Source organism: Centropristis striata, chromosome 13 (assembly GCF_030273125.1).
Source record: "Centropristis striata isolate RG_2023a ecotype Rhode Island chromosome 13, C.striata_1.0, whole genome shotgun sequence".
Lineage (NCBI taxonomy): Eukaryota > Metazoa > Chordata > Actinopteri > Perciformes > Serranidae > Centropristis > Centropristis striata.
Window position 1 is genome coordinate 11187970 of NC_081529.1, and position 24148 is coordinate 11212117.

At 39.2% G+C, this 24148-nt stretch overlaps 1 pseudogene and 2 gene segments (V, D, J or C); all 3 read left to right on the forward strand.

Moving 5' to 3' along the window:
- Positions 1-3625: 3625 nt before the first annotated feature.
- Positions 3626-4078, forward strand: LOC131983312 (immunoglobulin heavy variable 3-49-like). The segment is given in 2 exon segments: positions 3626-3671; positions 3807-4078. Coding segments are annotated over 2 exon segments (318 nt in total).
- A 1780-nt stretch (positions 4079-5858) lies between these two features.
- LOC131982964 (immunoglobulin heavy variable 3-53-like) lies at positions 5859-12641 on the forward strand (annotated as a pseudogene).
- Positions 12642-14176: 1535 nt separating this feature from the next.
- On the forward strand, positions 14177-14613 carry LOC131984016 (Ig heavy chain V region XIG14-like). The segment is given in 2 exon segments: positions 14177-14216; positions 14306-14613. Coding segments are annotated over 2 exon segments (348 nt in total).
- Positions 14614-24148: the final 9535 nt, after the last annotated feature.

Below are 24148 nucleotides of genomic sequence, written 5' to 3' on the forward strand. Positions count from 1 at the left end.
ACATCATCACAAACATTATCTATATGGAGGCTATTTTGTCCATTTTTGAATCATTTTCATGTCTTTTCATGTCTTTTCATGTCTTTGTAAGTCATTTTGTGTCTTTTTTAGTCATTCAGTCCAACATAAAATGTGATTTTTAATCTTTTTTTACTTTCAAAACACTATCATGCTCAATAAAGAATTTTACAGTAAATGTTGCAAATGTGAACAAAGGTCGCAAATACAACATAAACGTAAGAGGGTTCCATCCAGTTCTATCATTTTATACTAAATATATTTGAGCTTGTCTCCAGTTTTACTTGGTATATCATCATCAAACTGAAACTGGCCTCGTGGAGTTTACAGCCAGAACTTTAGAGGTAAATTTACAGTAGGGCTCCACGCTGCTTTGTTTTCTAGTCTGGATGTCATGAAGAAGTCATGCTTTGGTGCTTTTGGAGACTCCACAGGGTTAATTTAAATTTGTGATTAATACAATAATCTGTTGATTGCAAAAGAAAAAGGAAAAAAAGTAGATAAGAAACATGCAAAGTGATTCGGTTTGTGTTCTTCCATCAGTTGTCAGTGTTTTTTATGACACTGTGCTGTGACTGACTAAATGTTTCTGTTGGAAGACAACGTGTGTCAGTGTTTTGGTAGATTTGGTCAACTGTGTTAGTGTAATATTGTATTTTGGAAGTGTGTGTCTGTTTTTAGTTACACTGGGTGATTTTGACCATGAAATTAACTGTTTGGGGAATTGAGTGTATCAGGTGTGATGTGCGTTAACAGTTTTGAAAAAGTTTTTAAGGTTCTGACAAACGGGTCATAGCGGTTGTGAAAAACTGTAGTAATGCCAGTAAATTTAAAAAAGTAGGGAGGATCATAAATAAATGAATAAATAAAATAACAGGAAAGTATGGGCTTAAATTAGTCTCATACCTGTAAACGAACAGAGGGTGATCGACAAATAGTCCTTGAATTGCACATGTGTTTTGCTATCCACAAATACAAATTTCTAGTTTGTAATTTGTATTTTGATTTTTACAAATAAGTGTCATATATTATATATTATATACATATATATTGTGCATTTGTAAATACACAATTTTCCATTTGTAAAAACGAAAAAGACATTTGTAAAACTGAAAATCCTGTTTGTGAAGTGTGACTCTGCATTTGTGAATCATCAATCACACACACACACACGCATCTCTTTCCTCAAAGACGCATTTTTGAGACGTTCTTGACAAGATCCACACAGATCTACGGAGCCCCTTAAGGGATATTGAAAGAAGAAGAAAAAACGAAGTTAAAAAATATATATATATACTTTTGCGAGATCTCGCAAAGGTTTTACGAGATCTCGCAATAATTTCATTTAAATTGATGTACTTCCGGGTCACTTTGGTCCATATAGACTGTAAAGACAACGATGGAGAGCATTCACCGAGATCTGTAGTCCAGACGCATAGCCAGTAATGGGCCTACTCACTGCTTACTCACTGGCCCACCCAGCCAAGTTTGATAAAAACATATTTTGTTACAAAACAATATAAACATGTATGTAAGAAAGGAAATACATGTATAATTGTATCTTTAACCCAGCCCGTGTGGGATGAGCCTCTCCACACCCTGGAACTCTGCGTTGTGTTGTTTATGATGATGTAGGGCGGAGGAGGGACCAGTCGGACATGGGTGGTCGTTATATTGCGGCTCTGACTGCGTCGTGCTTTATTTCTCACAACGGTTGGCAGCTCAACCTTAAACAGTACCAGTTAACACTGGCGTGAGACAACAGAAAGTCTATGTGAGCTGTCTGTGGTACTATAACAACAATCGCCGTTAATGTGAGAATTCTGTCTGATGCCGGCCTATGTTATGCTGTTCCTTAACATCTTGCAATAAAGGAGTCTGTACATGTATGAATGGGAAGTTATTTTATATATATTACAGTTTTTTTCAGTCGCTAAGAAGCGCTTATCCATACTTCAGACTTTTTCTAAACTCTTCACACAATTAGCACAGCATGGTATTTTGTAGCCATACCATTCACACATTTTATGTCGTTTCCACACAATATGCAGTCAAACACATTTCCTTAACAGATAAGCTATACCTCGCAACAAAATTATGGATTGTTTTTGTATTATTTAAGAATGTTAACACACAACATCCCACAATAGCAAAAACAATATTCCAAACCTTAGATACAGTATAAAAACCTCTGCTTCTGCAATGATATCAGTTCAAAAACAATATCAGATGCAATGTTGATGAAAACATGTGGCCTAACCCTGAAGATCGCAGACATTAGATACAGTAATTTTGTGCTTTTTTTTTTAGTTCCCCCCCCCTTTTTATCTGGGCTTTTTGCTGTTGTTTTTTTTGTTCAGAATGCTCATGTGTGTTTCATGGATATTTTGTTCACTGTAAGCAATACTGTAAAACTTTTTATGTTCTATCATATTGGAAACAGTATTTCTAATGTACCTCCAGTTTTTCTCAATTGCTAAAACACATTTTTCGAATCCTCCTGTCCTCTTCTCAGAATTCTTATTGCAGGAGAATTGTGTTTAGAGTTTTGCAAAAGGAATGACTGAGATCTGCAAATAGTGTTTTACTAGATGAAGATAGTTTATGGTTTTGTCAAAAGGATGTTTGATTCGGGGAATGAGTTTAGACAACCGAGCAATCGATTCACACAACAGGAATTATTATTTGAGCAATTGAAAAAAACTGTAAACAGTAAAGGAAAAAAAAAACTGATTTGCTTTCTACTGGAATGATTTTGAATGTGAACATTGCATGTGGACCCCAACCAAGAAATTTAGTGTAAAAACGGTGGATTGCATGTTTTGCATGCAAATACCTGTAAAACTGAAACATAAAAGTCTATGCACTTTTTGTAATGTCAACAACAGCCAGTATTTTGAAACCTGGTGTACTTTGATTGACTGCATGTACCTTGTGAAGTGAAAACAAGTGTTATTCTTTCACAGAATAATTTCATTTTGAGTCAGATTTCCAGTGTTTTGGTAAAGTTAGTGTGTGCAGAGAAAGATGTGTTCTATTTTGAAATGAAGAGTTAGTATATATTTAACAAAATGTGTTTTTGAGAAGAAAATTATCCATTTGGTCAATTGTGTTTTGTAGGTGTGAGTCTGTGTTAAGAGTTTAGAAAAAGTATCTGAAGTATGGGTAAGCGCTTGTTAGCGATTGAAAAAAACTGTATACAGGTAAAAACACCTTCATGAACCTGAGATAGACTCTTATGAGCTTCATTCAGAATAAATTGAAGAAAACATTTTTCTAGATATTTGTGATTAGGCCCATTGTGCAAATATGTATTTTGATGTTTTTGTTATTATTACTGTTATTTTATTGTTTTAATTATCTTTAATTAATTATCAATAATCACTTCCAAAAAGTGTTCCTGTCTCTGGATGTGTTATTGTATAACCATTAAAAGGACAAAAAATGTAATCAATTATAAATCATTAATTAAACTCTGTGTATTCAGGAGCCCCTCCCTCCCCATGATGTGCTGATGCAAATGTTCAGTGTGTGCAGTGTACTTGTGTCCTGCTGACTGCTCTTGTACTTTGTGTGGAGCATCAGAGGTCACATCTCCAGCCTCAGGATGATCAACACACTCACTCTTCTGCTGGTTGCTCTCTCTCTGCCCTGTGAGTTCTCCTGCTGACTGCTGTTTGATCTTTGATCAGACAACATGGACTGACGGTCGCTCAGTGATACCAGAAAACTTCCCACATGACTGTCTCACTTTCTTCTGTGGTTCCTCTCTCCTTTCATCTCATCAGGTTGTACAGGTCAGAGCATGGAGTCCATTCCTTCCAGTTCAGTGGTGAAAAAGCCCGGGGAGACTCTCAGTCTCTCCTGCAGGGGATCTGGCTTCACATTTAGCTGCTGTGTTATGAGCTGGATCAGACAACCTGCAGGAAAAGCTCTGGAATGGATCGGGTTTGGCAATTCCGATGCCAGAAACACTTATGCCAGCAGTGTGAGAGGCCGTGTAGAAATCAGTAGAGATGACAGCAACAGTATGACGTATCTGAGACTGTCCAACTTATAGCCAGAGGACTCTGCTGTGTATTTCTGTGCCAAACACACAGTGGTTAAAGGAAGCAGAGAGGCTCTACAAAAACCTCAAACTAGTTATTCTCACAAGTACCAATAGGTGGCAGTAGAAGATAAGAAGTCAGATGACATGAAGGAGAGAATGTCTCTAAACACACACACACACACACACACACACACGCTGTGAAAGCAACAGTTGATGCTGTGGTTTGTGACTTCCTGTGTTGTCGGGTTAAAAATGTTTAATAATGTTCCCATTGTTGATTTAATGAATAACAGCAGGTATTGATAATATATTTGGACATTTATACATGATGTGTCTAGAACAAGGATGGACCACCAAATGCTGCTGAGCAAAATAAATGAATATGTTCAATTTTATAACAAACTAACATAGCAGTAAAATCATTTGAATCATTAATTAAGTCATCACTATTACAATAATAATATGAAAGAAAAATATAAATCATATATGACAATCCTGTCAATTAAGTGGGCAAGTAAGAACAATGAATGTTTTTCTGACAATATGACAATATGTCTGCATTACAGTAACTAATGAGGTTCTGCTATAAAGACTTGATATCATGCTGTCAGTTGCAGCAGAAGAAGAGAAGCTCCCACCTTCAATACCAACCATGTTCTCTGTAGCTGTGCTGCTGCTGCTGGCTGCTGGATCCTGTGAGTCTCACTGAGGCAGAGACACTGACAGTATGATCACAGCACACTGACTGTTCACTCTTATTACACTCATTCAATATTCAACATGTTTTCCTCCAAAGGTGTAAAGTGTGAAACGCTGACTCAGCCAGCCTCTGTGACTGTGCAGCCAGGTCAACGTCTGACCATCACCTGTCAGGTCTCTTATTCTCTTAGCAGCTACTACACAGCTTGGATCAGACAGCCTGCAGGGAAAGGACTGGAGTGGATTGGAATGAAAGATACTAGTAATTCATACTCCAAAGTTTCACTGAAGAGCAAGTTCAGTATCAACTTAGACTCTTCCAGCAAAAGTATTCCAATAACTTTTATAAACTCACTGAGGTTTTACTGTATCATCAATGTAAGAAGTTGTTGTCTTCCACCTTAAATAATCTGACAATATAGAAGATGACAAACCTATTTTACTATGAAAGTATCTTTCACAGAGTTTGTATATCTGAGTGGACTATTTTGAAGCTATATAAATATTTAACCCAACAGTTTTCTTCAATTTTATTGCTGCTGCAGTTTTCTGTCCACTAATGTCCTGATATTGTTTTGATTAAGGACCACTCTTTGAGAAAACCAGCAGGACATTATGAGCAACCGTTATCAGGATTGTATTATTATTATTATTATTATTATTATTAACAACAATATTATTATTATTATTATTATTATTGTTATTATTATTATTAATAATAATAATAATATTATTATTATTAATAATAATAATAATAATAATAATAATAATAATAATATTAATAATAATAATAACAACTAATTATTATTTTGTTATCACTTAATTTTTATTGATGGACTGAGAAATTCTTGAATCTTCAGTCTTGACATGATGCAGGCAGTGCTCAATAAGTTTAATAATATATACAATTTATAATGAAATATTTTAGAATGACTCTTGTAGGAATGGTCCATGTACAGTTAACATGTATTGACCAGTTTCACCAAACAGTAACTGAGATCCAAGTCAGATCCAGTTCCTCCCTGTGAGGAGGAGTCAATGCAAAACTCAGATGTCTTCCACCTCTACTTATCTGACTGCTGATGGACACATGATGGACTATAGGACAGGACTGCTGCTTCTAACTGTCTGCTGGGCAGGTGAACAGTTTCTCAGATATTATTAATATGTTTCATCTATTTCTTCACCATCTTATTTCTCTCAATGTTTTTCGTTCTATTCACAGGTGTTGATGGTCAGACTCTGACAGAATCTGAACCAGCAGTCCTGGAGGAACTCACAGATTGACCTGTACAGCCTCTGGATTTAACTTTGGTAGCTCTTGGATGGCCTGGATCAGACAGGCTCCTGGTAAAGGACTGGAGTGGATCGCCTTGATCTACAGTGATAGCCAACAGTTCTACCCTCAGTCAGTCAGAGGGCGGTTTACCATCTCCAGAGACAACAGCAGACAGCAGCTGTATCTGCAGATGAACAGTCTGAAGACTGAAGATTCTGCTGTTTATTATTGTGCTCGAGACTCACAGTGACTGGAGTTGGTTGAGCAGCTGTACAAAAACCTGCAGTCCTCATTGTCTCTGGCTGTTTGAGTTAAAAAAAATTAAATTAATAAATGACTCTCTGCATTACACACAAATTATTTCCTGAGAAATACTAATAAACTAACTAGAAAATTTCTAAAGAAATTTTGATTGTGTCCTTGCCTCTGGACCATCATTTTCGTGGCTCAAAGGGGGGAGGCTTTGGTAGCTAAGCAACCAGGTGGCCAGGTGGGGTCGACCAATCAGAGCAGAGCAATCAACAGAACTAACTGCCACATTAGAATGTTCGTCACAGTGCCAGCAGCCAGAGGCAGACAGAATGGAATTGCTGGCCCCTAACCCTAACAGAAAGCATTTTTGGCAAAACCATAATACCTATCATTGATCCCACTTCACTTTGAGCGTCCTGAGTTCTTCCTGAACGTCTACATATGTTTGTTTTTTTTAAGAAAAATGAAAAAATAGCTTTGTTACATCTCCCTTTCTCAGAAATCTTCCTGCGTTTTTAATATGGGAGCCAATGAGGCTGTTGGTGCGTGTTGGTGGATCATCTGTGCGTCCTACGCCCAAACTATAACTCTGACAGCTTTACCAGAGGATTGTGAGTGAGAGGACAAATTTTCCTATGTTTCTATGTATAAATTATTTCTGTTGAGTGGAATTTGCGGCCTGGAGCGCAGTTTTCAAATTTATTTTTTTACACTTTTTTCTCTCCCTCTACATTCTGCACGATGACCTCATCACTCTAGACTCTCCATAGGGTTGCATTGGGGGGATTTTTTGACATGTTTTTGCCCAATAATTTGAAAACCGTTTGTCGAAACCCTTAGAAAAGTCATAGCACACTTGTCATGGGCGAGCCGGTCGATTTGATACCTTTTTTGTGTATGTGCAGCCAAAGCTCTGGGAGGAGTAGTCTACCGAAAAACAACACTGAAGAAACGGAATGAAACATAAGAATAAGCCCACGGAATAACAATTAGTATGCTTTTGCAGGCAAGCACACAAAATAAACAATTCTGTCTTTGTTCCTCCTCACTGGGCAACTAATCAAAAGATCATTGTTGTGTTTTAACAGCAGAGAAATATCATAAAATGAGAGAATATTGAGAGTTTGATGCAAACTGTTTCTGAATATAAAGAAAATGTAGCTGCATCTATTCATGGACAGGAATAAGTTGGCCATAATAGAAATCAGATCATATTCTACTTGACTTGACTTGGACAATAAAAACCTTCAGTATAACCCACACTGCCTGATATTTGACATGTACTTGTTTTTATTTGGGACACAGATGAAAGTGAAATATGCTGATTAGTATGAAATAACTTCTACATGTCTGAACTACCATAGTTGTCACTAAGCTAAAGGATTTAGTTTTCTGCAGTTTGTCACTTGTTTCAGTTCCTGATCAGCTGTTTGCTGCTCGATGCTTTTCTCTGTATGTCTGTGTCTGCAAACACTGAAACTATTACAGTTTTTTTCAATCGCTAACAAGCACTTACCCATATTTCAGATACTTTTTCTAAACTCTTAACACAGACTCACACGTACAAAACACAATTGACCAAATGGATAATTTTCTTCTCAAAAACACATTTTGTTAAATATATACTAACTTTTCATTTCAAAATAGAACACATCTTTCTCTGCACATACTAACTTTACCAAAACACTGGAAATCTGACTTAGAATGAAATTATTCTGTCAAAGAATAACACTTGTTTTCACTTCACAAGGTACATGCAGTCAATCAAAGTACACCAGGTTTCAAAATACTGGCTATTGTTGACATTACAAAAAGTGCATAGACTTGTAAGTTTCAGGTTTACAGGTATTTGCATGCAAAACATGCAATCCACCGTTTTTACACTAAATTTCTTGGTTGGGAACTGTGTGTCCACATGTAATGTTCACATTCAAAAGCATTCCAGTAAAAAGCAAATCAGTTGGTTTTTTCCTTTACTGTTTACAGTTTTTCTCAATTGCTAAAACAATAATTCCTGTTGTGTGAATTGATTGCTGGGTTGTCTAAACCCTAAAAAAATGTGTTTGACTGCATATTGTGTGGAAACGACATGAAATGTGTGAATGGTATGGCTACAAAACACCATGCTGTGCTAATTGTGTGAAGAGTTTAGAAAAAGTATCTGAAGTATGGGTAAGCGCTTCTTAGCGACTGAAAAAAACTGTAAAAGTATTTTATTCAAACCTGCAAACAGCAGCATCAGACTTAAAGTGTTCATAATATTTAAATGATCCTGGCTGCAGCCGATATCTCTTTTTGTAGCCAAAAGAGTAAGTTAAAAAATGAATAAATAAATGCAGCAATTACACAAAACATTAAAAATATATACATTTGAAAATAAACATGAATATAATGTACAGTAGGTGGTCACAGGGGAACAGCTCATTGTGTTTAAATAATATATCATATGTTTGATTGTATACAAACTCAGTGAGCTTCCTTGTTCCTCAGCTATAAAAACATCCCATCAGGCTGTCAGTGGAGTTCACAGCACGTCACTTTCTACATAAACCATGTTCTCTGTAGCTCTGCTGCTGCTGTTGGCAGCTGGATGTGAGTCTCTCTGCATTTGGTAAAGTCATCACTTCTTCTTTTGCAGTTTAACTTTATCATTTGTTACAAACATTTTCTTTTTCCAACAGGTGTAAAGTGTGAAACGCTGACTCAGCCAGCTTCTGTGACTGTGCAGCCAGGTCAACGTCTGACCATCACCTGTCAGGTCTCTTATTCTGTTGGTAGTGCTCCTACAGCTTGGATCAGACAGCCTGCACTTCAACACCAGCTCACTGTTATAGGAACGAGAGAAACAGTTTTTAGATTTGATCAATGTTTCTCAGTTTAAATAATTCAACATTATACTCATGAACACGAATATATTTTTTAACCCATATGAAAAATTTATCAAATTGTTATACATTATTAAAGATGAAAACTATCATGTAATGAAAACAATTCACTCGACAATTTTAATTATGTAGCATCTAACGATGGACAGTCTATCAGTCAGTGTCTCTTTCTAAATATCATTCAAAAGAGACAACAGCAACACATGATTGTTTTCAGAGTCAGTCAAATGTGGAAAGGAGTGTGGGAGTGGAGGTGGGTCAGATAAGAGGAGGCCTGGTCATGGAGGACTTTGTCAGTGAAGGAAAGGAGAGAGAGTGGAGCAGTTTTTGAAATGTGGCATCCATACATGAATTAATATGGTGATGTTGTTGGTCGCGTGGAGGTAGGTCAGTGATGATGGATCGGGTGGATATATAGAGGTTGATATAATCAGTGTAAAAGTGGAGATCATGATGACAGATGATATTAAAGGAGCTGCATATAGAGCATTAACAGCAGAGGACCAAGCATGGAGCCCTGAGGGATGCCTTTGGACAGAGTAAACATGGTAAAGATGGAGGTGTTCATGCTGATAAACTGCTGTCTGTCTATGAGATAAGACTTAAGTCAGGAGAAGGCAGTGCAGGTGATGTTAACAGAGGATTAAAGTCATTAAAATATGCACAGGAGAAGACCTCAAGCATTATTTATGCTTTACTGAAATACTTAGTTTTAATAAAGGTCAGCCAGACAAGACTAAATTGTGCCAACTTATAGATTTCATCCATCCATCAGTAAAACTGGCTTATTCTTAAAGGTCACATTGGGGCCAAAGTCAATGTTGATTCTGGGCGAGGTTCAGGGTACTTCCTGGGAAGCTCACCAATCAATCTCAGAACTGAAAACCATAATTTATTGCCAAATCTATCTTGTTGTATCTCCATGTGAGGAGGAGTCAATGCAAAACTCCGATGTCTTCCACCTCTACTTATCTGACTTTAGAGAGGACAGAGGACAGTGGACACACAGTTTATCATGATGGACTATAGGACAGAACTGCTGCTTCTAACTGTCTGCTGGGCAGGTGGAGAGTTTTCTTAATTTTACACAGACCATATTTTTGTCGTCAGTTTGTTGAATTTAATGTTTAATCCTCTTGACTGACAGGTGTTGATGGTCAGAATCTGAACCAGCAGTTAAAAGTCCTGGAGGATCTCACAGATTGACCTGTACAACCTCTGGTTTTAACTTTGTTGGCTCTTTGATGGCCTGGATCAGACAGGCTCCTGGAAAAGGACTGGAGTGGGTTGGTGCTATTACTAATGGTGGTGGTAGCATCTACTACTCTCAGTCAGTCAGAGGGCGGTTTACCATCTCCAGAGACGACAGCAGACAGCAGCTGTATCTGCAGATGAACAGTCTGAAGACTGAGGACACAGCAGTGTATTACTGTGCCAGACACACACAGTGAGAGACATCAATAGCAGAGTCATACAAAAACTGTTACACCACCACAAGGACTCAACTAGTTATTTTCACACATACCAACAGGTGGCAGTAGAAGACCAGAAGTCAAATAATTAGTATGACACTGTCTCTAAACACAAACAAACACTGTGAGAGCCACAGCTGATTCTGTGGTTTGTGACTTCCTGTTTTGCCAAGTTGAAAAATGGCTCATGATGTTCCCACTACATTGTAACAGCAAGTCATGAAACAAAGATATTGATATGTATCCATGATATGTTCATACATAAGTTAAATAAAAACATATATTTAATTTGATTATAAATATTTTAAGGTACCTGAATTACTTGGAAAGCATTAATGAAATCATCACAATTACCATAATAGTAAGACACAATTATAAAAGTCAAATGTTTCCTAGAGATGTGGTGTTTGTCTCTGAGGAGGAGTCAATGCAAATCTGTGACGTCTTCCATCTCTACATATGTGTTGCAGAGTGAAGGACAGACACTAAATCACTGACATACACACTGCAGACTGAACAGAGACAACTGGCTTTCACAATGATAACACCTGGTTATTTGCTTGTTTTTCTCATCCTGTCAATTAACTGGGCAGGTAAGAACAAAAACTGTTTTTCTGACAAAAAAATATTTTTGCATTACAGTAACTAATGAGGTGTTTAAATGTCTGCAGGTACTGAGGGTCAAACACTGACTGAGTCTGAACCAGTGGTTAAAACACCTGGAGAGTCCCACAGACTGACCTGCACATATTCTGGCTTCAGTAGTGATATAGCTGCTGCTTGGATCAGACAGGCTGCTGGAAAAGGACTGGAGTGGGTTGCCACTATCTATACCACCAGCACGTACTACTCTCAGTCAGTCAGAGGACGGTTTACCATCTCCAGAGACAACAGCAGAAAGCAGGTGTATCTGCAGATGAACAGTCTGAAGACTGAAGATTCTGCTGTTTATTATTGTGCTCGAGAGCCACAGTGACACAGGAAGGAGCAACGCTGTACAAAAACTCAACATGTCAAAAACCTTTCCTTGTCTCATGAAGCCACCAGAGGAGGAGCCCTCAGACCACTAATGATTTCAACACCAGCTCACTGATACATCATTATTTATTTTCCTTCATTTATGGATATAACTTGTTAAACACTAAACTTCTAATGAGATGAAATAAATTCAGCTGAACTTTCTTCAGAAGTTGAATTTCTGCTCTGAAAACAGAAGCTACAAGCCAAAAGCAAACAACTGACAACATGTTGGATGTCAAAGTTTCCTCCAAACAAATGCAGATAACTCTGTTCTTATCTGACTATCTCAAGGGGAGTTTCACAAAACATGAATAAGATTTAAACAATATGATTGATGAATTTGATAAAAAAAAATAGTAGCAATATCCCATTATAAAATATCCATAATATCACCAAAACAAATACTGCATAACTGAAAAACTGTTATTCTGGCATTGACTGAAATCGTGAACAAGATCAAAATACAAAATCCTGTCAAAAATTGTGCTCCTTTCAAAATAAAACAATATGCAGTTCATTCAGCCTAAAACTACTTCATATCAACATTACGTCTTGACCGCTGGCACCAGATCAGCAATCAATCAATCAAAGGCAATCAGAGGGCCGGCGACATGGACGACGAGATTGTTGAAGTGGAACAGCATACAATCAGCATACAATATGACATAACATATTATTTTTTATAAGGGTAGATGGTCAGATCAACAGATCTTCCACGTTGGAGAAGCAAATCTGTTTGTTGTTGTTGTTAACTTAATACAAATAGTTTATCACGGGATCTCACGGTCTCCCGTATGTTCTGGATTATAGCGTGTTCCCGTTAGCTTGCATTTATATGGCTGGCTCCCTACGCTGCTGTTACCCACCCGGTGGGAACTGACGCCAGGCAGAGAACGGAACTAAACCGCGGTGGAATCCCCAGTAAGGTTGACGTATGGGAGAACGCATGCACAGACCGTATCTAGCCGTGGTTCGACTAGGGGGGAAAAGTGGCCACCAGGAAAGTCTCAGGCCACACCCTCTCAAATGTCTGCTCACTCTGCGTGTCTCCATTACAAGTTAGCCCCCAGAGGGATTTAGAGACTCCGGAGGTGACTTATGGTTTTTGCCGTCGTGAATTGTCAGCAGCTGAAAGCAGCATGGCTAATTATGCACAGTGTGAGACAGAGTCTCAGCTAATCATAAACATAGTGATTGTGAATTAATGACATCACTAATTGTGCACAGTGTCTGGTGCTTTTTGTAAACAAACAGAGATCGCTAAGTGAACACCTCCTGCAGCAGCATCACATACACACTGTACTGCTACAGCGCTAACTGTAGCTAACTGCCTCTAACGGCGGCTCTTAATAAGCCGGCCTCCGACTCGTCAGTGGCTCGTTAGGAAGAGTAAGGAGTCAAGTAAGCATGCTCAGCATGCTTCATCAGGAAATAATAGACCTCAGATCCAGGCTTGAATTCACACATCGCCAAATAATTGATCTCCAAACAAACAACACACAATTAAACACGACTGTCGAGCTACTCACCTCCCAAATATCCACAATTCAAAAAGAAAATAAGACCCTGAAAGGAACCGTTCTGGACATTCAAACACGAAGCATGCGAGACAACCTAATTTTCTTAGGAATCCCTGAAAGCATGAGAGATAACCCCGACACACTCATTCGCAACTTCATGCAGTCCGCTCTGAAATTCCCGTCAGACGCCGTTAACAAAATTACATTTCACCGCAGACATCGGCTTGGATCACACCCCGGTCCCATCATTGCAAAGTTTGAACATTTCCAACAAAAAGAACTGGTGAAAAGCAAAGGGAGGGAACTGAAAGGAACAATGTTCGGAATGAATGATCAATTCGCGAAGGAAATTACTGATACTGTAGACGCAAAGTACTGTACCCTATCTTCAAGCAGCGCAGGCAGAAGGGCCAGCGGGCCACCCTGGTTGTGGACAACTGTACATCGAAAGACTAGAAGTAATCGAAGGGTATTTGTCCCTCATGTCACCTTGTTTGTTACGTCATTTCACCAATAAAATGTAATTTAAGAAAAAAAAAATATATTTTTTAAAAAAGAGTAAGGAGTCTTCTTCTTCTTTTTCTCCGGCAGGCTGTATGCTATCCACCGTAATGCCCTCTACCGGTCATATCCAGATCTAACTATCTAGGGGTTTTTGGTGTGTGTGTATTTTTTAAACATGATTAAAAAAAAAAAAAAAAAAACACAAAAAAAAATCCAGAGCCGGATTTCCGGCACCGTGCTGGAGGTCTTCAAGCCCTGTATAATGTATTTACATTAATAAAAATAGTGTGGGTGATCCTGATTTTTGACACTGCAGTTATAATAACAGACTCTTCTATTGGCTCCATTCAGACCAACATTGATGCTTCATATGTTTGATTGTATGCAAACTCAGTGATCTTCCTTGTTCCTCAGCTATAAAAACATCCCATCAGGCTGTCAGTGGAGTTCACAGCACGTCACTTTCTACATAAACCATGTTCTCTGTAGCTCTGCTGCTGCTGTTGGCAGCTGGATGTGAGTCTCTCTGCATTTGGTAAAGTCATCACCTCTTCTTTTGCAGTTTAACTTTATCTTTTGTTACAAACATTTTCTTTTTCCATCAGGTGTAAAGTGTGAAACGTTGACTCAGCCAGCCTCTGTGAGTGTGCAGCCAGGTCAACGTCTGACCATCACCTGTCAGGTCTCTTATTCTCTTAGCAGCTATCGTACACATTGGATCAGACAGCCTGCAGGGAAAGGACTGGAGTGGATTGGAGGTCACTGTGTTGGATGCACTGCATATTACAAAGATTCACTGAAGAACAAGTTCAGTATCGACGTAGACTCTTCCAGCAAAACAGTGACTCTAAACGGACAGAATGTGCAGCCTGAAGACACTGCTGTGTATTACTGTGCCAGAGAGCCACAGTAACACAAAGCATCAGTAGAGCTGAACAAAAACCCCTCAGTGCCTGAACACTTGTAACATGAAGCCACCAGAGGAGGAGCCCTCAGACCACTAATAACTTCAACACCAGCTCACTGTTACATCTCTTTAAAGATACATTTTTGGTCCAACATCACAAGAAATAACCAAAACAGTAGAAGAAACAAGCCACATGAAAGCCTTTCTAAGTACAGTATGAATTAACTCTGATACTGCTGCTGGCAGCTGGATCCTGTGAGCAGCTTTTGGTGGATTCACACTAATAAACACATTAGAAACATTGAATATTCACATGAATGATGGAGATCATGTTGATTTGTGTAACAGTATTGATCTCATCCAGCCAGACTCAATGGTTGTGCATCCTGGACAGTCTTTGACCATCAGCTGTCAGGTCTCTGGTTATTCTCGGACTCCCATCAGTGGGATGGAGGTAGCTTAAATTAAAAAAAATGCTCTGAAGAACAAGTTCAGCTCCAGCAGAGACATGTCTGCTCTAACAGTGACTCTAAAAGGACAGAATCTGCAGCCTGATTACACAGCTGTGTATTACTGTGTCCGTGTAGCTCCACAGTGATACAAACCACCAACAGAACTGCCAACCTTGTCTCACAGGAATCAATGAAATAGCCATGGATTTGCTTAACTCAAAATCCGTGGAATAGTTTTATTGTTTTCACATCTCGCACTCAGACACGTGCTGTCTGAATCTTAGCCTGTTATGGCACATGTCCAAGGATTGAAAAAAATAAAACTTTGTCATAGAGCTAGACCAAATACATCACCGAACAGGTCTTGGTCTGGAGAGTAACATATATCAATTGGAAGGTTCTATAATATTCTTGATTTGAGATATTGACCTTTGAACCTTAACCTTGGGGCATATTTGAATGCTTATAACTAAGGGACAAAAAGGGTTACAGACATGAGACCTACTGTTATATTAAGGTGTTGAGATGGACTATAATGTGAGCATAGTCACTAAGGGGTGGGGGTGGGAAGGCTTTAGGATATGCTGAAAAAAAAATCCCTCATTGAACAAGACAATATTTAAAGTCTGATGCCAAAAATGTGATTGACATCCCCTCAAACCCCTGGAAAGCCACTAATTAAGTATTTCCAACTTCCAATTTCAAATCAAATCAAATCAAACTTTATTTATATAGCCCTTTTCATACATAAAAATGCAACACAAAGTGCTTTACAAAAAAAAAGAATAAAAACAAACAATAAAAATGACAAAACCCACCCCTCCCTCCCCCACATACACATCTGTAAGTATACATACACAAACATGCACACACGCATTTAGTCATGCACGCACACAAACACACTCAGACTCGCACACAGCACATATTGATTGACAGTGTAGAGACATGGCAAGGCACCGAGGATCCAGATGAGTAAAAAGCAACCTGTGGGAGCATCCACACTGAGAGGTGGCACAGCCCACAGCCATAGAGGACGCCGTCACAGAGACCACCAGGACCCGGGGAGACCGGGGCGGACTCCACACATGGTGCAGAGCCGCCCAGTCCCCCGGGCCCAGGGAGTCTCCAAGACCACATCCCCACGGGCAGACCCAACACACCCCCCAGTGAGGAGGCCCCCATGAGGGAACACTGGAGCTAAAAACTAAGAGACTAAAAGACAACAGGACAGGATAAAAACTAAGAGACTAAAAGACAACAGGACAGGGTAAAAATAAGAGACTAAAAGACAACAGGACAGGATAAAAACTAAAAGACAACAGGACAGGATAAAAACTAAAAGACTAAAAGACAACAGGATAGGATAAAAACTAAAAGACTAAAAGACAACAGGATAGAAAATAAAAGATAAAAACTAAAATACAACGGGAATAAATAAATAAATAAATAAATAGTAAAATAATCAGTTAAAAGCTAGACCAAAGAGGTGGGTCTTGAGCCTCCTTTTAAAAACATCAACAGTCAATTTTAGGGGAAACCCTGTTTTATTAAAAAAACTACAACTCCCTAGACCTCTCTTCAGTACTTATGTCAACATTATCACCATAGTTGCATTTCTTCCGTTTTAGGGTTGTGCTAGGGTTGTGGAAACATATTTCTAGCCAATATATCGAATATCACACACTGTCTAATAAATAATTATACAGCATGTATATTATCTTTGCTAAAAAAGACAACGTTTGTTAAATGAAGATATTTTAACTAAAACAGGAGACCAGCACCAACTGCGCTGCTCACGGAATGGAATGGAGCCTGAGACATTTACAGTGGCTTACTTACTTATCGCCTACTACCCCTTCTGGGGTTTAGGCCGCCAACAAGAGTTCTCCAAGCATCTCGGTCCTGAGCCAGCATCTCAAGCTGTCCCCAAATGTAGCCCATTTTCTTGGCATCTGCCTTCCAGTCTCTGCGCCAGGTGTTTCGTGGTCGACCTCTCTTTCTTTTCCCTTGAGGATTCCACTTGAGGGACTGTCTTGTGGTGTTTGTGGCTGGTTTGCGGAGAGTATGGCCTATCCATCTCCAACGCCGTTGGAGGATCTCTTTGTCCGCTGGCTTTTGGTTGGTGCATTTCCACAGTTCTTTGTTGCTGATGGTGTTAGGCCAGTGGATCTGGAGGATTCGTTGCAGACAGGTATTGATGAATGACTGGATTTTGTTTGTAGTTTTTTACTGTAGTCCTCCATGTCTCCGCACCGTAGAGGAGGACTGACTTTACACTGCTGTTAAAGATCTTGATCTTTGTTGTGATGCCCAGGTCTTTTGCGCTCCAGATGTTTTTTAGTTGGAGGTACGCTACTCTGGCCTTGCCAATCCTGACTCTCACATCTATATCTGTGCCACCCTGCTTGTTGACAATGCTGCCAAGGTAGGTAAACTCCTCAACCTCCTTCAGAGTTTCACCTTCCAGCATGATGCATTTACAGTGGAGCGCGCCTCAATGACATCACACCACACATCCGGTAGGTTACAAAATAAAACAGCAGACACATCTGATCGTCAGTCATCATTATGTCAACATTATTGTCTCCCGCTGCAACAGAATAATATGTTGATCAGCAAATCAACCTCAGACACAAGGTATGTAATGGGTGAAGGTTTGATCCGTTAAATACACAGAGGATCAGGGAGATTTCAGTAAAAAGGGCAGGCCATCTGACTCTCACTTCGGCCACAGGTGGCTCCTCTTCAACGATCTCCTGTCTTCTCAGTGCGTATGTGGCGTTCATTGCATCATCGATGTAGGCCAGATTTGGGGTTGTTTTTCTCAACTCCTGGACCATCTTTTCTCCTTCTTCTTCAAGACTTCTGCTGTTTCTTCCCTGGGGTAGATCTGGAAGATTTGTTTCAGACCGTCTAGGTTTCTTTACTTTCTCTACCTCGTGTGTCCCCAGCACCTCTTTTCTCAGAATTGACCTCCAGTTCTCGACAGCCGACACCTTTCAACTTCTGTCTGTAATTGCCCATCTTGAACTTTAAACTGTGTTTCCATCCATATTATCCAGATTTGGAGCCAGATTCTGTAAGGCAAGGGTGATTTTCAACAAGTGCCTTGGCTACACATCCAAAATGTTCAAGAGTTGGGTAGGTCATGAATGAACACATCGTTTCAGCAAGTTTGAGCAGAATCTCAGACTTCATGTCTCTTGAAATGGACAGAAGTGCTCCACTTTCTCTAAAAACGTCATTGCCCTGCCTGAGCCTCAGCTCAACATTGTATGAGAAGGTGGGAATGGGAAATTGAGCTGGCCACTGCTGTGAACGCAGACCTGCAAAGCCCTCTGTTTGGCTGCTCCATGAAGAGGATGTCGTCGAAGATGATGGATAAGCTGACGAGGATGCTGCCGGAGATGCAGAGCTCAAAGTGTCCAAACTTGAGTCTGAAGAGATCGGGCAGAAAATTACTTGCAATGTCACTTTCTCCTTTGGTAGATCATCAACACAAGTGAGGTTACAGAAGTCTTTGAAATCCTCATCTTCATATTAGAGGTCAAATGGAGAGTGTAACTGCAGTTTGTTTTTTAACAACAGCTTCAGGCCATCAACCGAATCTGTAACAGAGTCCAAGCGGAGCTTTCTGATGTCCTGTGCTGATATTATCACACCCAACAGCATATTCTTGTGACTGAGAAACTCCCAAGGCTTCTATGGAGATGGAGAAAAAGAGAATGTAAGAAAAGACAAAATGAACAATGAAGAAACATGAATAAACATGAACAGTCATACACATGTTATTCTGTTTAAAACCTGTTTTTACGGTTATGGATGTTCTGCATATGTTTTTCAGAGGAAGGAGAGGAACACCATTTTAAGTAAAATAATAGCTCAAATATACCTTAATGAAGCAAGAAAACTTTTGGTGTCACCATCAGTTTGCCTGCTTTTGTGTGTGGATACAGCGGTTGATATCCATTTAGTTCATGTCATTCCACAATCACCAGTTCAGAAGAAGTTCAGAAGTTTTTTCATCAACTCATAACTCCACAGGTGCTCCATGTACCATGCATGATATGGTTCTATGATGAAAGACACTTTACTGGACACAACTACAATTTTCACCAGCTTCCCAAAGTCATGAAGGCCACTGGTGTGCCCCACAGACAGAAACATACCCTCTGAATACTTGGTGCCATAAAGGCAGGCATGAGTTGCAAGAGACAGAAGACTTATGTTTCCATATTTAAGCTCTACAGTCTGCCTCATGGAGTTCTCGAGTGCATCAGGTGGAACCACTGCAGTGTGTCCAACTTCCAGATCAGGTCTGAAAAGACTTGGCAAATCTAGATAGTAAGCTAAAGTATGCTGGTGTTTTGTTGCTAGAGTGAGCAAGATGTTTCTGAAATTGTGAGAATCATTCACAACCCTTTTAAAGAAGCTGTGCTTGGCTTCAAATCTGATGGTCCAAAAGTCAATCAGGGGACCAAAGCTCCGAATCAGTTTGGGATAATGTTCTAAAACGTGGGGCTTGGGTAGGAGGTGGAAATCAGGAAACACCTCTTATAATAAGCACCTGTGAAAAATGCACACTAGCCAGAAGCTCTACTATTTCTTTCAAATCTAATATAATCCCCCAATTTTTGTCATCTCCTGGTATAATGTGACCGATCATCAACGGCAGAAGTCTCAACAGTGTCCAGTTTTCGTGGCAATTCCCACCAATAGACTTTTTCGATGCAAAAACTTTGTAATTGGATGAAGTCTGTTGGTTTTATCTGTAAACTTGTAAGGGAAGGATTCAATGAGGGAATTCAGCTCATCTATTGTAAAGTACTGTTTGGATATCAGAGACTTTATGCACAGACTTAATTCCTGTGGCACTATTCCTTCAAAAAGGTTGTGCATAAAATCTGGGGGGAATCCCTGGATTGTATGGAAATGAGACAGTCTATCGAGAACACAGTCACTCTTTACTCCTTTCACAGATACAAACTGATGTCTGTTTAATTCCAGGAGGTCCTGTTTTTGAGCCTCAACTGTCCGGAGTGGAAATACTCCCTCCTTTACCTCGTGAGTGTCAATATCTTGCCGACTAGCTAAACAAAACCGGCAAAATTTGTCGACATTAAAACTCTCATGAAATCCAGCAAGTGAATGGGCCCCTAAATTGTCCGCAGACACATAGTACCTCTAACAGTTGTTCCCAATTTCTGAACATACATAGGTTGTTTATCAGTGGTTCAAGAATGGCTCCATACCCGTATTTTGGTGCATAAGAAGCTCAATTATGTATTATTAAAACAACACAAAGATGAGGATGGAAGACTTATATGTGTGGAGGCCATAGTTAATGGAATGAAGTTAAATCTATGTAATGTATACGCCCCCAATGTGGAGGATGCAGATTTTTTTCACAAAGTGAATAAATTATTAGGGGGCTTTGCCGATGGACATACAGTGATGGGAGGAGACTTCAACCAAATCCAAGATAATGTCCTAGATAGAACAACCTATAGTAAAATTATACCGAAGGACAGACAGGCAATACATTTACTTATGAAAGACTTAGGGTTAGTGGATACATGGAGACTAATTAACCCGAGAGAAAAGGAGTATACTTTTTACTCTCATAAACATAAATCCCACTCAAGATTAGATTATTTTCTCATTTCTAAAAGTATGATTGAATCTGTGGTGGGGTGCAGGATTGGCGTTATCGCTCTCACAGATCATGCAACAGTGGAACTCTGTCTAGCAACAGAAGCGGATTGCATCAAAAGAAAATAGGTGGAGACTTAATACATCTCTATACCAAGATCCTGGATTTGATAGGTTACTGTCTTAGGACCTTAAAAGCTTCTTTGAAATTAATGTTGGATCCACAGAAAAAAATAGGAACAGTGTGGGAGGCATCAAAAGCTTTTATAAGGGGTAAAATTATAGCATACTCTTGTAAAAAGAAAAGACAAAGCATTAAAAAGTTGAAGACGCTGGAATCTCAACTTTAAGAGAAAGAAAAGCAGTTAGCGAATAGTTACAGTGAGTCATTACTTAAGCAAGTGTGCGCTCTTAAGTTTGATTTGAATGAGGTTTATAACAAAAAGGCAGAGTATGCTCTGTTCAGATTGAGAACAAATTTTTAAGAAAATGGGGAAAAATCGGGCAAGCTATTGGCCAGACAACTTAAGAAAAGAGAGGTTGGCTATGTGATCCCTGGTATTAAAAATGTAAAGGAAGTGGTCACTAGTATAAAGGAAATTAATCTGGTGTTTCAAAACTTTTACTCAGAAGTTTATACTTCAGAGATAGATTTGGATACAGTCAAGCTGAATACTTTTTTTTCCAAAATAAAAATTAACAAGATATCCTCAAATCAAGTGGGAGAGCTGGACGCGCCTATTTCTGAATTAGAAGTTAAAGCAGCCATACGATGCATGAAACCTGGAAAGTCTCCTGGACTAGATGGCTTTCCGGTGGAGTATTACAAAAAACACATAGATATGCTGGCACCTATTCTAACTGCAGTTTATTCAGAGTCATTGTCACAGGGACAGCTCCCTGATACATTAAATGAGGCTTTGATATCATTAATCCTCAAAAAAGATAAGGACCCATTGGATCCAGGTAGCTTTCGACCAGTTAGTTTAGTTAATGTGGACTGTAAAGTGCTCACTAAAGTCCTGGCAATGAGGCTAGAGAATGTTTTACCAGACATTATTCATGAAGGCCAGGTAGGATTTGTGAAGGGGAGGTCATCCTCAGACAATCTTAGACGGTTGCTCCACCTTATGTGGAGGAGCCGTCAAGAAAACACACCAGTAGCAGCCTTCTCCCTTGATGCGGAGAAGGCATTTGATAGGGTTGAGTGAGGTTTTTTAATACATGTCCTGGAAGCTTTTGGTTTTGGGTCAGGATTTGTCAACTGATTTAAACTGATCTATGCTACACCAAGAGCATCAGTCCTCACCAATGGACAAATGTCTCCCTTCTTCCAGCTCTCACAGGGAACAAAGCAAGGAGATCCGTTATCAACTTTATTGTTTATTTTATTCCTTGAACCACTAGCGATCACAATTAGGGCGGAGGCAGGAATTACAGGGGTGAGGCAGGAGGTAGAGAACATAAATTGTTTCTGTATGCGGATGACATCCTTTGGCTTTCTACGGACCCAAATTTATCAGCCCCTATTCTTCTAGACACAATTGAAAAATTCTCACAAATTTCTGGATATAAAATCAATTGGCACAAGTCAGAGGTTATGCCGGTGTCAAGGGGGTGCCATCCAGCAGTGGTTAGTGCACTCCAATTTAAATGGATATCATCAGGGATGATCTCGGTATAAGACTGACTGCTGATATGAGTAATATTGTGCAACTTAATATGATTCCATTGCTTCATAAAATAAAGATTGACCTAGATAGATGGAAATCAATAAATCTTACACTTATGGGAAAAATCAGTACAATTAAAATGGTAGTTGCCCCTAAGTTTAATTACATATCAATGATGGTACCTGTGACAATTCCTGATGAGATCTTTAAGCGGTATAATCAGATAATTAAGGACTATCTATGGAATGGAAAGAAACCTAGGATCACCATGCAAAAGCTTTATGATTCAAGAGGAAAAGGAGGCCTGGCCTTGCCGAATGTTGAACTTTATAACATAGCATTTGAGATGGTAAAGTTAGCCAAACATTGGACCAGCTGTGGCTCACACCCTGGATGGACATTAATAGAGAAGGAAATTGCAGCCCCATTCAAACCAATTGAAACCCTCTCACAGAATGCTGCAAGTTATCTGACTGGCCAATACAGACAAGATTATGCCCCTATCTGGAATAATCCATCTATAAAAATAGTTAGGAAACTTTTCCTGTGGAAGTCGTGGCTAGAGGGGAACCTGAACAAGATTGGAGACCTATATAGAGATGGGGTGTTTCTCTCATTTCAAGAGATCAGTACACATTTCAGTCGAAAAGATAAAGGGGACTTTTGGCGATACCTCCAGAAGTAGTGTTAGAACCTTAGGCATTAAACCGGGCGTGGGAGAAAACGCGATTAGACTCTATTTTGAGATGCCTAGTTCTGCAGTTCTCTATAATATGGTTGTGGATGCCCAGTGTGGGAAATATAATAATTTAAGACTAATTTGGCAAAGAGATCTAAATTGTGACATTGAGGAAGATGTTTGGGAAAACACAATAACAAACACAGGGTGGTCCATCAGGGACGTCAGTGGCAAATTCACGCATTACAAAATTATTCACCGGTATTATTATACGCCAGTAAGGCTCCATAAAATGGGCTTGATACAGAACAACCTGTTGGAAGTGTAATGCACAGGCAGGTACCTTCTTACACTCACTGTGGGAGTGCTCTTTGGTTTTTCCTTTCTGGAAAGAGGTTATAGGAAAACTGGGTGAATGGCTTGGAAAAACTCTACCAGAATCCCCCCAGCTCTGCCTACTGGGAGACAGGTCAAGGTCACCACCAGGAATATCAAAAGCAGAATTCGGTTTTGCATTAACAAGCTTCATCACTGCAGCTAGAATTATTCTTCGCGACTGGAAGAGTCAGACTCGACCAGAATTTGCTAACTGGATTAAGCTGATGACAGACACTGCCTCCTATGAATTGATGATAGCAAGGTTGAATGATAACAAAGGGAAATTGAACCAGGTCTGGGGTAATTTTCTGAATCATATAAGAGGGGAATAGGTGCCTACAACATATAAGGGGAGGACGACTTATGTGTGTGTGTGTGTGTGTGTGTGTATGTATTGTATATAGGTATATGTATATATGCGTGTATATGTATTTGTATATATATTATCATATAATAACTTTGCAAACATAGTGTTTAGTGTTGGGAAATGTGCTGCGCTGTTTATGGGCTGAGATTTGTGTATGTATGTGTATTTGCATGTACATGCATTTTTTGTTTTTATTTTATGTATTTTTGTTTAATATGGTCGATTTGTTTGTGTGGAAGTTTGATGTCTTTTGTATGATGTTTGACCTATAAGAAATTGAATAAAAACTTAAATAACAAAATATTTCCTGAGAAATACTATTAAATTAATAACCATTTCT